Here is a 19,314-nt window from a genome sequence, read left to right on the forward strand (position 1 = left end):
TTCATACCCCCATGTTTAATAATAAGAGATGAGACAGGTAACATGTTACACAGCACAATGACACCATGCTCCAGAGGACTGAGACGCATCACCGGCCTGAGATTAGCAGCCTCTGGGGGGGACAGGAGCAAGGACTCCGCACGGTCCGGCCGTAACCTGCACCTATACGAGGCCAGGAGACGTCGTCTATGGAGCGCCACCCTGGAATGAATCTTCAGTTCACGTCAATGTAATAAAAAAAACATTCAGAAAAGACGAGTGGAAATAAAACCGTAAGTCCTAAAAAGTAATAGGAGGTTGATTATGGTGGGATCCCGCAGTCACATGAGCAGACCACCGCCTCACACCGCCGTTCTGGAATTGTCCCTTAGTGCGGTGGTCTGACTGAAGCAGCACTTGAGTGAGGTCACTTCCTGTGATGTCATATCCTGGTGGTGGCCTGTCCATCTACAATGGGGTGCAGGGCCTCGAGCTGGGTGAGTATGGTGGAGATGTGCGGCCTTTCCGTATGATTTACCACCATCATGGAGGACAGCAGCGTCTGTAATCCCTGCGAGTACCTGGGGGAGGAAAGGGGAAAACTATTAACCCCTAAACTGTTGTTGTTTTTTTTGCCTTGTGAGATTCATAAGATTTTACATTTTTTATTAAAAGGGCAATCCTATTCTGGTAAGTAACATTTCTTTAACAACTTCATATAACTTTATATATTAGAACTGGGGGACTCCAATGATTTTTTTAAAAAAATAACCAGTGTCAGAAAGTTATACAGATTATACAATCTCCAGTCTTCCAGTACTTATCAGCTGCTGTATATCCTGCAGGAAGTGGCTTATTCTCTCCAGTCTGACACAGTGCTCTCTGCTGCCACCTCTGTCCATGTCAGGGACTGTCCAGAGCAGGAAAGTGTAGCGCTGCAACTGTGGCAGAATGCAGCAGATCTAGCGGGGATACTGTCAGTCCCCGCTCCTTCTGCTACAGGGTGCCGTGCACGCAGCACTACTTACACAGACAGCTTCCTCAAGTGTCGCGTTTTGGCATTAGTAAACCACGACAGCTTTCTACAGCGCCACACTTGTCTATAGGTTGTGTGTGGAACTGCAAACTGAAATGTCGGCACTCCGTCACGTGGTGCCTGTGGATGAATGTTGTGTGTTGAATTGCGGCACTGTCTCATTCACTTCACTGAAGCCAAGCTGTAATTACTGACACAGCCTGTAAACAAGTGTGGTGCTGTATTGCAATAATGCAGCCATGTTTCTAATATCCGGGACAAATCCTTAAAGGGGTTATCCAAGATTTTTTTTTTTTTTAAAATACAGCTACTTTCTTGTAAAAACAGCACCGCCCCTGTCCTCAGGTTGTGTGTGTTATTACAGTTTAGCTCCATTCACTTCAGTGCAATTAGACTTCCATACCACACCCAAACTGAGGGCATGAGTGGTGCTGCTTCTGGAAGGAAGCAGCCATGTTGTTCCAGGGCTGGGTAACCCCTTAACAGTAGGCACCTGGAAATAGACTACTAAACAAAACATAGTCACTGGTAGACTATGTTCAGCCCATTGAACTCAATAGATCTGGACCTGGTAGGCTGCTGTACCACTATGCGGACATATACCCTGGCACAGACGAGCCATTCCCAGCACATACAGATTGTACACCATCAGCTATATTACCGGTTATTATCAGGTATGGAGATGCCATTCTGTACAGCCAAAGCAACACTGTCTCCCTTCTGGAAAATCATATCGTAGGGGCCCTCGCCAAACATCATGGAGTACAGCACACAGCCCAGAGACTAGGAGGAAGCACAAGTGTGACCGCAGGATGACAACATGTCCCACGTAACCAGTAAGACAGAACAGAGACAAGACGCCTTCCTACCCAGATATCGGTCCGCTCATCGATCACGCAGCTGCTGCTCACATTGAAGAGCTCCGGAGCCCGGTAGGAAATGGTGCAACGCTGTGCGGCCCAGTCCTGGGAGATAGAGAAGGGGGGAAAGTACCGATTACCTGCACAGAGCATGACGGAACACTACATCCCCCACAATGCAGCACAGACACTGAACCAGCTACAACACAGGTGTCCCAATCAGGCCCTCCAGCGGCTACAAAACTACAATTCCCATCATGCAGTTGTAGCTAATGCTTTGGCTGTCCAGGCATGATGGGAATTGTAGTTTTGCAACAGCCAGAGGGACTGGGTTTGACACTCCTGCACTAAAAAGGACTCTGAATGCAGCTCTGGGTGTGAATAGAGGACAAGGCATCAAGGTCATCCAGAATTATATATAGACTGTAAAGTGGAGCTTCATACCTGCACGGCCATTGCCTGTCTGGTCCCATTAACCTCAATACGAGCATGATTCATGGAGCCGAGATCCATCAGCAGCGGCCTGTCGTCATCCGCTAATAACACGTTTGTGGGTTTCAAGTCTCTAAAATGAAGAGATCATAGTTATAAATCGTTTTCTCACGTGATACTGAATGTCGGTCTATGAAGCTTTGGAGAGTTCTCCTGTGCTCACTGTCGCCCTCTGCTGAGTGATGTGGTGAATCAGACAGAGCAGGGGAAGAGAATCCACAAGCCAATATGTGGGCGATTCCTGTACTATACCAGGCCGTCATAGTATAACCCTTTCCCCATTGGACAAGATTGGAAAACAGAGCCAGTTGCCACGCTTTTTAAAGGGAACCTCCGCCTTTTCATCACTGCTTGATTTTTAGATCCAACATTTTGTGTTGAGTTGGTTGCATAGAGCCACCAATAGGGAAAGTCTACCACATACAGCACTATTATTGCAGTATTATTTATTTTATTATGTAAGATTTATTTTTTATATATATATAATTTTTTTTTTTTTTACTGTTGAGTTCCAAACTATAGGCAGCAAGTATTTCATAGGGATGGCAGGATTTTACCATTTAAAAGGATGGTTGAGTGTGGCTCACAAGGAACAAAGGCTAAAGGGGGGGGGGGGGGGATCTGTGGCTGCATACAAGAGTTATAGGAGCAGCAACTACAATCCTCGACCATACACCTTTAATAGCCATTGGCCAGAGAACTCCAGATAACATGCACGCTTACTTTAGCTGAGCATCCATGCATTGTTAATGTGAAGAGGAGACTAAACTGCGGTCAGGCGCTTCAGCTAATCTCCTATGTTTTTAAAGGGACAGTGTCACATTTTTGATAATTTTTTAATGAAAAGTAATAAGTATAAATAAGTCTGTAGGATGTTTTTTTTTTTTTTTTAATGTAGTGTTTCAGTATTTTTTTCTAAAATGTATTGCTGCACAGGGGGCTGCCATGTTTATAGTGTCTGTGTGTGACGTCATTTCACGACACACACACAGACACTATACGGCACCTCCACATCATTGAAGTGAACCGACGGAGTCCGTCTGGTTCACTTCACTGGAGGCTCCGTCACTGTGTACTGCGCATGTGCATAGACATGCGCAGTACACAGCTACAGTACATGGGGCGGGTGGCGGCGCCATTTTCTTGAGGTCCCAGCCCGAGAACCGGGGAGGAGAGAGAGACCGCACAGTGAGTGGACAGGAGAACTGTGTGCAGCTCTCTCTCCACCCCCGCCCCCCGCCGGAGGGGGAGAAATTTGCTAAACTTTTGCTTTGGGTGCCGGGACATCACCCAGCAATGTCCCGGCACCAGTCACCGCAGCTCTCTCCTTCTTTCCCCCAGCAGCAGCTCAGCAGCGTTCTGTGGGGGAACGGGCTTGGAGATGCTGCGGGGGGAAGATGGAGAGAGTAAGGCTGATGGCAGGGGGAGCAGGGCACAGCAGCGTCTGCTGCATGCTGTCCCCCCTGCGGTTGCCGGACCCGAGAGCGATGGGGGCAGAGAGGAGGTGAGGGGATGATGGAGGTGAGGGGATGATGGGGCATCGGGGGGTCTAATCGGGGCAGAAAAATCCTATTCAGACCTGAGAGGGATCCGGGCAGCTGTCAGTGAACCGTGCCGGCGAGGACTGGTGGTGCGCGGGGCTCCCCCGCTCCGGGCTGTGACAGGAGTGGAATGCGGCCTGGGAGATGGGGCAGCCCCGGCGTCCAGGGCCACCAGGTGGAAACAGCGGCGGCGGCGGCGGCGGTGGACGCCGGGGCTGCCCCATCTCCCAGGCCGCATTCCACTCCTGTCACAGCCCGGAGCGGGGGAGCCCCGCGCACCACCAGTCCTCGCCGGCACGGTTCACTGACAGCTGCCCGGATCCCTCTCAGGTCTGAATAGGATTTTTCTGCCCCGATTAGACCCCCCGATGCCCCATCATCCCCTCACCTCCTCTATCACCCCCATCATCCCCTCACCTCCTCTATCACCCCCATCATCCCCTCACCTCCTCTATCACCTCCATCATCCCCTCACCTCCTCTATCACCCCCATCATCCCCTCACCTCCTCTATCATCCCCTCACCTCCATCATCCCCTCACCTCCTCTATCACCCCCATCATCCCCTCACCTCCTCTATCACCCCCATCATCCCCTCACCTCCATCATCCCCTCACCTCCTCTATCACCCCCATCATCCCCTCACCTCCTCTATCACCCCCATCATCCCCTCACCTCCTCTATCACCCCCATCATCCCCTCCTCTGTCACCCCCTCATCCCCTCACCTCCTCTATCATCCCCTCACCTCCTCTATCATCCCCTCACCTCCTCTATCACCCCCATCATCCCCTCACCTCCTCTATCATCCCCTCACCTCCTCTATCATCCCCTCACCTCCTCTATCATCCCCTCACCTCCTCTATCACCCCCATCATCCCCTCACCTCCTCTATCATCCCCTCACCTCCTCTATCACCCCCATCATCCCCTCACCTCCTCTATCACCCCCATCATCCCCTCACCTCCTCTATCACCCCCATCATCCCCTCACCTCCTCTATCACCCCCATCATCCCCTCACCTCCTCTATCACCCCCATCATCCCCTCACCTCCTCTATCACCCCCATCATCCCCTCACCTCCTCTATCACCCCCATCATCCCCTCACCTCCTCTATCACCCCCATCATCCCCTCACCTCCTCTATCACCCCCATCATCCCCTCACCTCCTCTATCACCCCCATCATCCCCTCACCTCCTCTATCACCCCCATCATCCCCTCACCTCCTCTATCACCCCCATCATCCTCTCCTCTATCACCCCCATCATCCTCTCCTCTATCACCCCCATCATCCTCTCCTCTATCACCCCCATCATCCTCTCCTCTATCACCCCCATCATCCTCTCCTCTATCACCCCCATCATCCTCTCCTCTATCACCCCCATCATCCTCTCCTCTATCACCCCTATCATCCCCTCACCTCCTCTATCATCCCCTCACCTCCTCTATCATCCCCATCATCCCCTCACCTCCTCTATCACCCCCATCATCCCCTCACCTCCTCTGTCACCCCCATCATCCTCTCTATCACCCCCATCATCCCCTCACCTCCTATATCACCCCCATCATCCCCTCACCTCTCTGTCACCCCCATCATCTTCTCCTCTCTCCCCTTCACCTCCTCTCACCCCCACCACCTCCTGTAACTGTTCTGGGGGGAACCAGCCTGCCTCTACCGTGCCTTCTCCCTGTGCCCCCTACTTTTCCCCGCCCCCCCCAGTTGCTCCTTCTGCCATATCAGCTTCCCCCCCCCCCCCCGTCACCCCAGCCTCCCTGCCCCCCGTCACCCCAGCCTCGCTGCCCCCCGTCACCCCAGCCTCCCTCCCCCCTATCTCTCCAGCCTCCCTCTGCCCCGTCACCCCAGCCTCTCCCTCCCGTCACCCCAGCCTCTACCCCCTGTCTCTATATCCCGCCTACCTGTGCAATGTGTGACACAGCGGACACCAGCGAACACTAGCCTGTACACATATATATATATATATATATATATATATATATATATATACATATACATATATATATATATATACACATACATATATATATATATATATATATATACACATACATATATATATATATATATATATATATATATATATACACATACATATATATATATATATATACATACATATTATATATATATATATCTATATATACATACATATTATATATATATATATATATACATACATAATAAATATATATATATATACACATATACAGTGGTACCTTGGTTTAAGAGTAACTTTGTTTAAGAGCATTTTGGTTTAAGAGCTCACAGTCTTTTCAAAATTCTGACTTGGTTTAAGAGCATTGCTTTGGTTTAAGAGCTCCCTGTACTGGTTGGGAGTGCGAGTGGAGGAGGGGAATGTTCTGCATAGCGGGGTCTACAGCCCTGTACTCTGACCCAAGAAGTCTCCCTCATCTTCCAAATCATAGCAGATCCACTTCAGGCTGGGGCTTGCATCAGGGGACAGGACTGTGGGGGTAATCTCTGCATAGCTGTAACCCCTCTCTCCCCGGACAGAGAGCGCTGCATGTATGTGCCCACATCTGTCCTGCTCATTCCTTCATGCTCCCTGCAGTCTCTGTCAGTCCTTGTGTTTCCCATCCTCTCCATTACTGTACAGTAACTTATATCACATATTCTGCTGTTTCTGAATGTTTGTTTCATTAGTTTTACATCTTATTCAGAATAATATATCATTATTTTGGGGTGTGGAACCAATTGTCTGCATTTCTATGAATTCTTATGGGAAAATTTGCTTTGGTTTAAAAGCGGATTTGGATTACAAGCACTGTCCCGGAACGAATTATGCTCGTAATCCAAGGCACCACTATATATATATATATATATATATATATATATATATATATATATATATAATATACACACACATATTATATATATATATATATATATATATATATATATATATAATATACAGGCTAGTGTTTGCTGGTGTCTGCTGTGTCACACATTGCACAGGTAGGCTAGATAGATAGATAGACAGACACACAGGAGAGTACAGGCTATTGTTCTCTGGTGTCCGCAGTGTCACATGCTTCTTCTGGCTGTACTGCTGTGCAGACAACAACAAAATGGCGATGCCCAACAGTACACATAATATCACCTTTCCCCTCTTTGTTCTTTTGTGAAAAGAGGGGGGAGGTGATGATGTCACAGCAGCTGAGCAGGGACTGCCTCTTTTTTTCAGCATTCCTATTTCAGGCTGCTTTTACCAGCAGTTTCCTGCTGGAGCTCCCCCTGGTGGCCATCACTGGGAAATATGGAAAATTCGATCGTTAATTTTTCATATTTCCTTACATGTAAAAAAAATAAAAAACACATATAAATTAACAAAAAAAATTAACAAATTCACTTTTAACACTTTCAAAAAAATGTTTTACTTGGCGACACATTCCCTTTAAACAATATAAATTTTCTTTGTATGTAATAAATAAAGTATTTTTTGATATATGTAGAATACTGTCCAGCATTGTTTATTTATAGGTGGTGTGCATTATTTAGATGCTTATGGACATAGAACTATTGGTAGTTCAATTTTGTCGGTTAATTTAATCTCCCATGAGAACAAAGGATTGGGCCTTGCAGTTCAGCATGCTTGATTCTCTCCTCCCTCTGTGAGAGAAGAGTCGGCACATAACTATACCCATGGAAGTTGGTGGGTTCGGCTGACGTTGCTGGGTTTCGGTACCTGTTAGAGGCTCAGCAGCAGGGAAGCACATAGAGGAGGGAGGCAGCATGGAGTAGGTTCTTTACCTGTGAGCATAGCCCTGCTCATGAATGGCTTTGAGTCCCAAACAAATCCCATGTAGAATGTACAGGATCTTGTCCTCGGACAGGAAGGCATTCCTATCTCGGAGCGCCTCCACCTCGTTCCACAATGTTCCCCTCTGGGTAATAAAAAAAAACAAAAAAAACACAAACCTTATTACTGTACTTCAATAGACAATGCTGAGTTATAGCTGCGGGACAGGACTATTCAATGCAAGGTGAACGTACTGGCCCTTTAAATATGCAGTACTGCCACTAGTATCATAGTGAGTTTTATCAATGGCCTCCTGCCAATCCTCAGTCCGAGATATAAGACGCAGCAATGTCCATTGTCCTGGATTTTGCCTGTTATATTGCGCTCCTACAGGTTATACAATGTGGTCACATGACCACTTTGTAAATATTCATGCAGCAATACAAACACACACAGCCGCCCCACAGCCCTGATGTGGGAGAATCACAGACGATGCACATTACTCCCACATTTACCTTCACGAAGGGCAGGAGGAGCCAGGCCTCCCACTTGGGTCCCTTCTCTATCATGCAGTGGCCCTCCAGCCGCAGAATATTCGGGTGATTGAAGAGGCGATGCATCTCCACCTCATGCAGAGCTTCTTTCCGATCTTCCCGGTCGTGGCATAATATACGCTTTAGGGCGTAGAACCGCCCGTCATGGACCCCTTCAACCAGATCAACGTAGCTGAACCCCCTGAAAAAGAAATCACATATATTACAATGCTCCATAACCACAAGAGATGTAGATGGCTTCACTGCGGCCGATCACATCAGACTAATCTCACTGATTTATTTTATGTCACAAAGTGCTGGATGAAGATGGTGCCGGGGATATCACCTATCTGGACTGCAGCAAAGACTGATACAGGGCTCCATAAAGAGCTGATAGAGAAGGTACTATGGATACAGTGGATTTGTGGCTGGCTATGGAATAGATATCAGAGGGTTGTTGGTAATGGTGGATATTCCGAGCAGAGACTGGTTACAAGTTGTGGCCACAAGGGTCTGTTCTGGGTCCTATTCTTTTTAATGTTTGTAAGTGACATAGGAGAAGGGTTGGTAGGTAAGAATAGTGACATAGGAGAAGGGTTGGTAGGTAAGGATAGTGATATAGGAGAAGGTTTGGTAGGTAAGGATAGTGACATAGGGGAAGGGTTGGTAGGTAGGGATAGTGACATAGGAGAAGGGTTGGTAGGTAAGAATAGTGACATAGGAGAAGGTTTAGTAGGTAAGGATAGTGACATAGGAGAAGGGTTGGTAGGTAAGGATAGTGACATAGGAGAAGGGTTGGTAGGTAAGGATAGTGATATAGGAGAAGGGTTGGTAGGTCAGGATAGTGACATAGGAGAAGGTTTGGTAGGTACAGTAAGGATAGTGACATAGGAGAAGGTTTGGTAGGTAAGGATAGTGACATAGGAGAAGGTTTGGTAGGTAAGGATAGTGACATAGGAGAAGGTTTGGTAGGTAAGGATAGTGACATAGGAGAAGGGTTGGTAGGTAAGGATAGTGACATAGGAGAAGGGTTGGTAGGTAAGGAAAGTGACATAGGAGAAGGTTTGGTAGGTAAGGATAGGGACCTAGTAGAAGGTTTGGTAGGTAAGGATAGTGACATAGGGGAAGGGTTGGTAGGTAAGGATAGTGACATAGGAGAAGGGTTGGTAGGTAAGGATAGTGACATAGGGGAAGGGTTGGTAGGTAAGGATAGTGACATAGGGGAAGGGTTGGTAGGTAAGGATAGAGACATAGGATTTGCCACACCGCCGCGGATTGCGACATGTATCGTTCTCCGCTCAGTGTTGACTGCAGAGGACTCAAGGGGTCTTATATCATTTATTTATCAACATTTATTGTCCGCATTCCATGCTGACAAACCCCTAACGGTAAAGGCTAAATGGGAGGCAGACGTGGGACCTATTACAGAGGAGCAGTGGTCTGACATTCTGGCCCTGACGCCTAAGTTGGCTCTGTCTGAAACACATAGGAAATCACAACTGTTCCTTCTTCATAGAGTCTATCGAACTCCGAAATTTCTATATGATATAAGCCTGAGGCCTGACTCTAAGTGCCCTCGATGTCAGATGGAGGGAGCCCACATAATTCATATTATGTGGAGCTGTACAGAACTGGAGAGATATTGGAAAGGAGTCCTTGCTCTAATTAAAAAAGTATACCATATCATGATACCCCTTGAGCCCTTGCGGTGCATACTAGGTCTGGTGGGCGGGTCGGCTGAACCCGCTGGAGCGGAATTGGCAATATGCAGAATATTATATCAGGCCCGCAAATTGATAGCCCAGCATTGGTTACAAGCTGAACCCCCTACTATGGTTGAATTGACCAATAAATTAAATAATATGATACGACTGGAGAAAGGGATATAAAAAAAAAGGAAGGCCATGAAGAAATATGAAACCATTTGGGGCCCATGGGTGGACACTCCTGGTTTGCCGTCCCACTTTCTAAAGCGTAACCCTATGGAAGCTTTTCTATTGTTGGCTGATCAAAACGTAGACGCCGTGCGGAATAGGCCTTAATGGACTTGAGGCCTCTGGTGACTTTCTATTATTAGTGCTGCATATTGTAAATGTGCTGGAGAGAATGTTGGTGTGAATGGGGTGTGCGAGTTGGGTCCCCTGCCTGGGGAAGATGCAAATTGATGATCGGGTATGTAACAGAACGTACTGATATATTTATACAAGATATAGTTTTGTGATGACTGTGTTTTCTTGTTAAAACATGTGACGGGGAAGGGACATGTAGTCCTAAGGGTTGGGGGGAGGGGGAAGTTTTGGGAGGGAAGGGGTGGAGGGTTGGGGAGGGGTTTGGTGTAAAATTGAAAAATGTTTAATAAAAAATATGTGATAAAAAAAAGGATAGTGACATAGGAGAAGGTTTGGTAGGTAAGGATAGTGATGACATAGGAGAAGGGTTGGTAGGTAAGGAAAGTGACATAGGAGAAGGGTTGGTAGGTAAGGATAGTGACATAGGAGAAGGTTTGGTAGGTAAGATAAGTGACATAGGAGAAGGTTTGGTAGGTAAGATAAGTGACATAGGAGAAGGTTTGGTAGGTAAGGAAAGTGACATAGGAGAAGGTATGGTAGGTAAGGATAGTGACATAGGAGAAGGTTTGGTAGGTAAGGATAGTGACATAGGAGAAGGGTTGGTAGGTAAGGATAGTGACATAGGAGAAGGGTTGGTAGGTAAGGATAGTGACATAGGAGAAGGGTTGGTAGGTAAGGATAGTGATATAGGAGAAGGGTTGGTAGGTAAGGATAGTGACATAGGAGAAGGTTTGGTAGGTAAGGATAGTGATGACATAGGAGAAGGGTTGGTAGGTAAGGAAAGTGACATAGGAGAAGGTTTGGTAGGTAAGGATAGTGACATAGGAGAAGGGTTGGTAGGTAAGGATAGTGACATAGGAGAAGGGTTGGTAGGTAAGGATAGTGATATAGGAGAAGGTTTGGTAGGTAAGGATAGTGACATAGGAGAAGGTTTGGTAGGTAAGGATAGTGATGACATAGGAGAAGGGTTGGTAGGTAAGGAAAGTGACATAGGAGAAGGTTTGGTAGGTAAGGATAGTGACATAGGAGAAGGGTTGGTAGGTAAGGATAGTGACATAGGAGAAGGGTTGGTAGGTAAGGATAGTGATATAGGAGAAGGTTTGGTAGGTAAGGATAGTGATATAGGAGAAGGTTTGGTAGGTAAGGATAGTGATATAGGAGAAGGGTTGGTAGGTAAGGATAGTGACATAGGAGAAGGTTTGGTAGGTAAGGATAGTGACATAGGAGAAGGTTTGGTAGGTAAGGATAGTGACATAGGAGAAGGTTTGGTAGGTAAGGATAGTGATGACATAGGAGAAGGGTTGGTAAGTAAGGTTTGTCTGTTTGCTGATGATACAAAAGTGTGCAATAGGGTTGATATTCCTGGAGGTGTCAGTGATATGGAGAATGATTTAGCATTACTAGATAAGTGTCCAAACAATGGAAACTTCAGCTCAATGTTTCAAATTGTAAAATAATGCACTTGGGGAGGAGGAACGCTCTATCAGAGTATCATATCAGCAGTTCTGTGTCGGCTTCAGAAGAGAAGGATTTAGGGGTAGTGATTTCTTACAGCCTTAAAATGAGTATATGTTACAGGAGGGAAGAAGGGAAAGGGAGGACTTGATGGAAACCTTTATATATGTTACAGGAGGAAGAAGGGAAAGGAGGGACATGATGGAAACCTTTAAGTATGTTACAGGAGGAAGAAGGGAAAGGGAGGATGTGATGGAAACCTTTATATATGTTACAGGAGGAAAAAAGGGAAAGGGGGGACATGATGAAACCTTTATATATGTTACAGGAGGAAGAAGGGAAAGGAGGACATGATGGAAACCTTTATACATGTTACAGGAGGAAGAAGGGAAAGAAAGGACATGGTGGAAACCTTTATACATGTTACAGGAGGAAGAAGGGAAAGGGAGGACATGACTGAAACCTTTACGTATGTTACAGGAGGGAAGAAGGGAAAGGAGGGACATGATGGAAACCTTTAAGTATGTTACAGGAGGAAGAAAGGAAAGGGAGGATGTGATGGAAACCTTTAAGTATGTTACAGGAGGAAGAAAGGAAAGGGAGGATGTGATGGAAACCTTTAAGTATGTTACAGAGCTAAATACAGTTCAGCAGGGAAGAAACTGAACATAAGAACAAGAGGACACAGTGAGAGGTTACTGGGGAAAAGATCAGAAGCAACATGAGAAAATATTACTTTACTGAAAGAGTAGTAGATTCTTGACTCAATCTTCCAGCAGATGTGGTGGGTAAATCTACAATAACAGAATGTAACCTGCCTGGTTTATACATATATCTATCCTAGGATAATAAGGAAACACTAATATAGCGGACTGGATGGAGCAGGGAGGCTTTTTCTGCAGACAACTATCTAGGTTTCTATAGCACTAGACACATTATTAGTATAACACTGCCCCCTAAAGGCAAAATAACAGAAGTGCACAGATATCTGTGCTATGGCTCCTATTAGTGGCCGCTCATGTATACATGTATACTAGTTATGCTTCAATGGATTAAATTCTGTAGTAGAAATGTAATGGATTGGCTGGAGAACAGATCAGTACCGGACTTGTATATTGAAAGGGTCTCTGCCTTCATGCTAAACAGTGTAGTCTCTACAGCAGCGTTTCCCAACTGGGGTGCCGGGAGAGAACCTGCCAGGGGTGCTGCGGGATCCCAGTAGGAATTGTGACGCGGCCGCAGCTTCTAGGGATGCACCGATCAGTTTGATGTTCCACCCGTTCACCCAGTGAGCGGGCGGAACATTAAAGTGAGCAGAATGTAGGAGCAGGACCTGCCAGCGTCCTGCTCCTACATTCACTCCCATAGGCCGCCGGCACTTTATGCCAGCAGCCTATGGGACTCTGGGACGTGACCAGGCGTGATGATGTGACGTCATCACATCTGTCGGAGGTCCCGTCCCCGCAGCTCGCAAGATGGAGACCGAAGAGGAAGGAGAGCTGGATTAGGTGAGTAGGATGTTTTGTTTTTTTATTGGTGCACAGCATGGGGGACATTATTACCAGGGGCAGAGCAGGGAGGGGGCATTTATACTGAGGGGGCAGCGTGGGGGACATTATTACTAGAGGCAGAGCAGGCCGGGGGGCATTTATACTGAGGGGCACAGCATGGGGGACATTATTATCAGGGGCAGAGCAGGAAGGGGAGGCATTTATACTGAGGCGGACAGCATGGGGGACATTATTACTAGAGGCAGAGCAGGCAGGGGGGGCATTTATACTGAGGGGCACAGCATGGGGGACATTATTACCAGGGGCAGAGCAGGAAGGGGGGCATTTATACTGAGGGGAAAAGCATGGGGGACATTATTATCAGGGGCAGAGCGGGAAGGGGAGGCATTTATACTGAGGGGAAAAGCATGGGGGACATTATTACTAGAGGCAGAGCAGGAAGGGGAGGCATTTATACTGAGGGGGACAGCATGGGTGACATTATTATCAGGGGCAGAGCAGGGAGGGGGGCATTTATACTGAGGGGCACAGCATGGGGGACATTATTATCAGGGGCAGAGCAGGAAGGGGAGGCATTTATACTGAGGGGCACAGCATGGGGGACATTATTATCAGGGGCAGAGCAGGAAGGGGAGGCATTTATACTGTGGGGAAAAGCATGGGGGACATTATTACCAGGGGCAGAGCAGGGAGGGGGGGCATTTATACTGAGGCGGACAGCATGGGGGACATTATTACTAGAGGCAGAGCAGGCAGGGGGGGCATTTATACTGAGGGGCACAGCATGGGGGACATTATTACCAGGGGCAGAGCAGGAAGGGGGGCATTTATACTGAGGGTAAAAGCATGGGGGACATTATTATGATGAAAGGCACACTAGGGGGGATTTTATTACTATATGGAAGCACATTAGGTGGTATTATTACTATGTGGGGTATCAGCAAGGGGCACATCAGGGGGCATTATTATTGTATGGGGTACACAGCATGGGGCATTTGTACCATATGGAGGGCACATTAGTGGGCATTATTACTATGTGGGGGCACAGCATGGGGCATTCTTACTATGTGGGGGCACACAGCAGTTTGGAAGGCTATATGAGGGAGAAAGGGAAGCAAGTTGCTAGAAATGTGCAGAGCCTAAGATGTCTGTCTGGCAGGTTCTGAAGAGATGAATTGTAGCTGCAAGAAATCATCATGGTGGTCTGGAGCGGATGGAAAGGAAAAGGAAAGTGACGCCTCGGATCACAGAAGACGTCACCTGTGAGTCACTAAATGGCGGTTTTTATATTGTGTAGAACATTATTTAGTAGGGGTGCCCCGAGGTGGAAAAGGTTGGGAAGCACTGCTCTACAGTTTGGACTGATCCTGATGTTCTCCAACCTGTGGCTCTCCAGCTGTTGCATAACTACAACTCCCAGCATGCCCAGACAACCTCCTGGGGAGTAATAGGTTGGAAACTATTGTTATAGATCATTGTTACCCATCCTGTGGCTCTCCAGCTGCTGTAAAACCCAGATGGTTGGTGCCTGTGTGAACATAGCCCTACTTACCCCTCTCCCAGTTTCTGTACGAAGAGGTAACGCTTGTTTTCAATGGTTAGGACCCCTCTAGAGCAGATGCAGAGCGTAGACCCCATTGTGGCTCATACATGCTGCAGACACTGCGGAGAGATGGAGATAGAAGGTTATACAGAGTCTGCACCGTACACGCACATAATACATTGGTTCAATCTTTTTCCCTCCTCTTGTCCTCACTTTTTATGTCATACCCTTTTCTTTGTTTCCATCTACGTGACTCTAGTTTTCCTTTGTACCATTCTGCAGTACATGAGAGTTTTTTACCACTTTTTTTTCCATTTTATGGTGAATGAGATGAATAAAATGTATTTTATTTTTTTTATTAAATAGTTTATTACACGTTTTTGCCACAATGAAGCGTTGCTAATGGTAAATATGGTGGTGGGTTTATTCCCTTTTAGAGCTCTTTTTTTTTTTCTTCTCAATGTACTGATTTTTTTTTTCTCTTACAAGGGAATATGCCATTGGGGGGAGGGGTTCATATTATACCTCTGGCCGCCATTATACTATCGTACTGCAAAAGGAGCACCATCCCTCTGCCTGGATACAAGATGAGATACGGGAGTACACGGAGGATACAGGATGAGATACGGGAGTACACGGAGGATACAGGATGAGATACTGGACTCGGAGTACACGGAGGATACAGGATGAAATACGGGAGTACACGGAGGATACAGGATGAGATACGGGAGTACACGGAGGATACAGGATGAGATACGGGAGTACACGGAGGATACAGGATGAGATACGGGAGTACACGGAGGATACAGGATGAGATACGGGAGTACACGGAGGATACAGGATGAGATACGGGAATACACGGAGGATACAGGATGAGATACGGGAGTACACAGAGGATACAGAATGAGATACAGGAGTACACGGAGGATACAGGATGAGATACAGGAGTACACGGAGGATACAGGATGAGATACAGGAGTACACGGAGGATACAGGATGAGATACAGGAGTACACGGAGGATACAGGATGAGATACAGGAGTACACGGAGGATACAGGAGTACATGGAGGATACAGGATGAGATACAGAAGTACACGGAGGATACAGGATGAGATATAGTGGTACATGGAGGATACAGGATGAGATACAGTGGTACATGGAGGATACAGGATGAGATACGGGAGTACATGGAGGATACAGGATGAGATATAGGAGTACATGGAGGATACAGGATGAGATACAGGAGTACACGGAGGAAACAGGATGAGATACAGTGGTACATGGAGGATACAGGGTGAGATACAGTGGTACATGGAGGATACAGGATGAGATACAGGAGTACACGGAGGATACAGGATGAGATACAGTGGTACACGGAGGATACAGGATGAGATACAGTGGTACATGGAGGATACAGGATGAGATACAGTGGTACATGGAGGATACAGGATGAGATACAGTGGTACATGGAGGATACAGGATGAGATACAGTGGTACATGGAGGATACAGGATGACATACAGTGGTATATGGAGGATACAGGATAAGATACAGTGGTACATGGAGGATACAGGATAAGATACAGTGGTATATGGAGGATACAGGATGACATACAGTGGTATATGGAGGATACAGGATGACATACAGTGGTATATGGAGGATACAGGATAAGATACAGTGGTACATGGAGGATACAGGGTGACATACAGGAGTACATGGAGGATACAGGATGAGATATAGGAGTACACGGAGGATACAGGATGAGATACGGGAGTACACGGAGGATACAGGATGAGATACAGTGGTACATGGAGGATACAGGATGAGATACAGTGGTGCATGGAGGATACAGGATGAGATACAGTGGTACATGGAGGATACAGGATGACATACAGTGGTATATGGAGGATACAGGATAAGATACAGTGGTACATGGAGGATACAGGATGAGATACAGTGGTACATGGAGGATACAGGATGACATACAGTGGTGCATGGAGGATACAGGATGACATACAGTGGTATATGGAGGATACAGGATAAGATACAGTGGTACATGGAGGATACAGGGTGACATACAGGAGTACATGGAGGATACAGGATGACATACAGTGGTATATGGAGGATACAGGATAAGATATAGGAGTACATGGAGGATACAGGGTGAGATACAGGAGTACATGGATGATACAGGATGAGATACAGTGGTACATGGAGGATACAGGGTGAGATACAGGAGTACATGGATGATACAGGATGAGATACAGTGGTACATGGAGGATACAGGGTGAGATACAGGAGTACATGGAGGATACAGGATGAGATATGGGAGTACATGGAGGATACAGGATGAGATACAGGAGTACATGGATGATACAGGATGAGATACAGTGGTACATGGAGGATACAGGATGAGATACAGTGGTACATGGAGGATACAGGATGAGATATGGGAGTACATGGAGGATACAGGATGAGATATGGGAGTACATGGAGGATACAGGATGAGATACAGTGGTACATGGATGATACAGGATGAGATACAGTGGTACATGGAGGATACAGGATGAGATACAGTGGTACATGGAGGATACAGGATGAGATATGGGAGTACATGGAGGATACAGGATGAGATACACTTCAGAATACACCCCACTTGGTAGCAGCAGTATCTCCACTGAGACCCACAGTTCTCCTCCGGTTGGCTTGCACCCGGTATCTCATCCATGACAAACAGCAAGTGACTACAGCATCTCTTCAATTTTTTTAGCCAAAGCCAGGAATAGATTATAAAGAGAACAGGTAATAAAGGAAAGACTGAGATTTATCCTCTTTTTAAATCCATTCTTGGCTTTGGCTTAAAAAAAATCTGTCAAATAATCTGTTGGTGTAAAAGGGCCCTAACATCCCTGACTCCTGCCTGTTATCCCCGGTGTGCAGCCGCACCACTACAGTCACTGAATGGCTGATCAGTTGTCACGTCTCAGAACCCAGAGGAGTACAGCTGAAAGTCGGGAAGGTAGATGCATGTTACTTTTTTTACTCACACCCTCCCCGGGCATTCTGCAGAAAGAGGTCCTGATCAGACAAACCCTTTAAAGTCTATTAAAGGGGTTGTGCCAGAGATTTGTAATTTACTTCTATTATAAAATCTCCAGTCTTCCAGTACTTATCAGCTACTGCATGTCCCGCAGGAAGTGGTGTATTCTCTCCAGTCTGACACAGTGCTCTCTGCTGCCACCTCTGTCCATGTCAGGAACTGTCCAGAGCAGCGGCAAATCCCCATAGAAAACCTCTCCTGGTCTCCAGACTGGAAAGAACACACCACTTCCTGCAGCACATACAGCAGTTGATAAGTACTGGGAGAGTGGAGATTTTTTAATAGAAGTACATTACAAATCTGTGGCAACAGTTGATTTGAAAGATTTTTTACATTTTTTATTGTGAACTACCCCTTTAACTGGGCCGAATGTCTTCCAGTGCAGTGTCTAGCCATCGCTGATCTCTCACCAGGGAGGTACACTACCCAAAATAATAATGCATGATGGGAAATCCAGTAAACATCTATCATGGATCCCACTGGGTGACCCGACCGCCCGGAACTGATGGAACTGCGGGCAATTCAGAGCGGCAGAAGTTAAAAAGAAAACAAATATTTAAAAAAAAAAAATACATAAAAGGAAAAAATGCACAATTAATATAAAAGGTTTTCTGCGCTGTGAAACACGCCGGTCACATGATATCATCTAACCTCATGTGAATAATCCCCATCTACTATTTCTGTACATTTTCTATGATATCCTGTAGATTCTCTCTATATCCATACATCAGTGCACTCCAGTCTGTTGCGAAACTACAACTCCCAGCATGCCCGGACAGCCAAAGGCTGTCCGGGCATGCTGGGAGTTGTAGTTTCACAAGAGCTAGGTTGGAGACCAGCACTATACATAATAGATATGTGATATGGGAGCCTTATACACCGGGCTGTTTCTCTATATAGATAATATACATACCGCTACCACAGAGGCTCCCCCGCCGGCTCAGCCCGGTGATGCCAACACGGCAGCTCCCCACTCAGCCCGGAACCATCGCGGCAAACAATCAGCTGAGGGCGCTTCGTGATGACGTCATGGAAACGCGCCTGCATCCACAGGAGGTCAGGTGACTGGTCGTTGCTAGGATACCCAAGCTCCGTTGCCTACAATGAGAATACAGCGGGTTTAGTGTGACAGAGATGTCAGTGTGAATTCCCTCCACGTAGACCCCAGTGTATCGTGAAGGAATATGGGGGGGGGGGGGGGGTGAAAGCTGCAATCTGATTGGTGAACAGAGTTGTAATCTGATTGGTGGAAAATAAAAGATGCAGTCTGATTGGTAGAAAATGAAAGCTGCAATCTGATTGGTAGAAAAAGAAAGCTGCAATCTGATTGGTGAACAGAGTTGTAATCTGATTGGTGGAAAATGAAAGCTGCAATCTGATTGGTGAACAGAGTTGTAATCTGATTGGTGGAAAATGA

General features: G+C 46.5%; 1 protein-coding gene across 1 annotated transcript; it reads right to left on the minus strand.

The window, feature by feature from the left end:
* STK16 (serine/threonine kinase 16) lies at positions 1–19,020 on the minus strand. The gene is made up of 8 exons (XM_069985062.1): positions 18,811–19,020; positions 14,808–14,917; positions 8,203–8,422; positions 7,699–7,832; positions 2,320–2,440; positions 1,885–1,980; positions 1,677–1,798; positions 1–560 (listed from the first exon to the last, which is right to left on the minus strand). The coding sequence occupies exons 2-8, from the start codon at positions 14,891–14,893 to the stop codon at positions 422–424; spliced, it is 918 nt and encodes a 305-aa protein (XP_069841163.1). The 5' UTR covers positions 14,894–14,917; positions 18,811–19,020; the 3' UTR covers positions 1–421.
* Between the last annotated feature and the right edge of the window lie 294 nt (positions 19,021–19,314).

This window comes from Dendropsophus ebraccatus, chromosome 9 (assembly GCF_027789765.1).
Source record: "Dendropsophus ebraccatus isolate aDenEbr1 chromosome 9, aDenEbr1.pat, whole genome shotgun sequence".
In the NCBI taxonomy this organism is placed as follows: Eukaryota; Metazoa; Chordata; class Amphibia; order Anura; family Hylidae; genus Dendropsophus; species Dendropsophus ebraccatus.

Bases quoted from the DNA above. Each gene is read 5' to 3' on its own strand.
- STK16 (XM_069985062.1), bottom strand. From the start codon at position 14,893: ATGGGGTCTACGCTCTGCATCTGCTCTAGAGGGGTCCTAACCATTGAA. The intron at 1,799-1,884 runs GTAGGAAGGCGT...GCTTCCTCCTAG, and splicing joins ATGAGCGGACCGATATCTGG to TCTCTGGGCTGTGTGCTGTA. The intron at 561-1,676 runs GTAATATAGCTG...TTCCTCCCCCAG, and splicing joins TCCATACCTGATAATAACCG to GTACTCGCAGGGATTACAGA.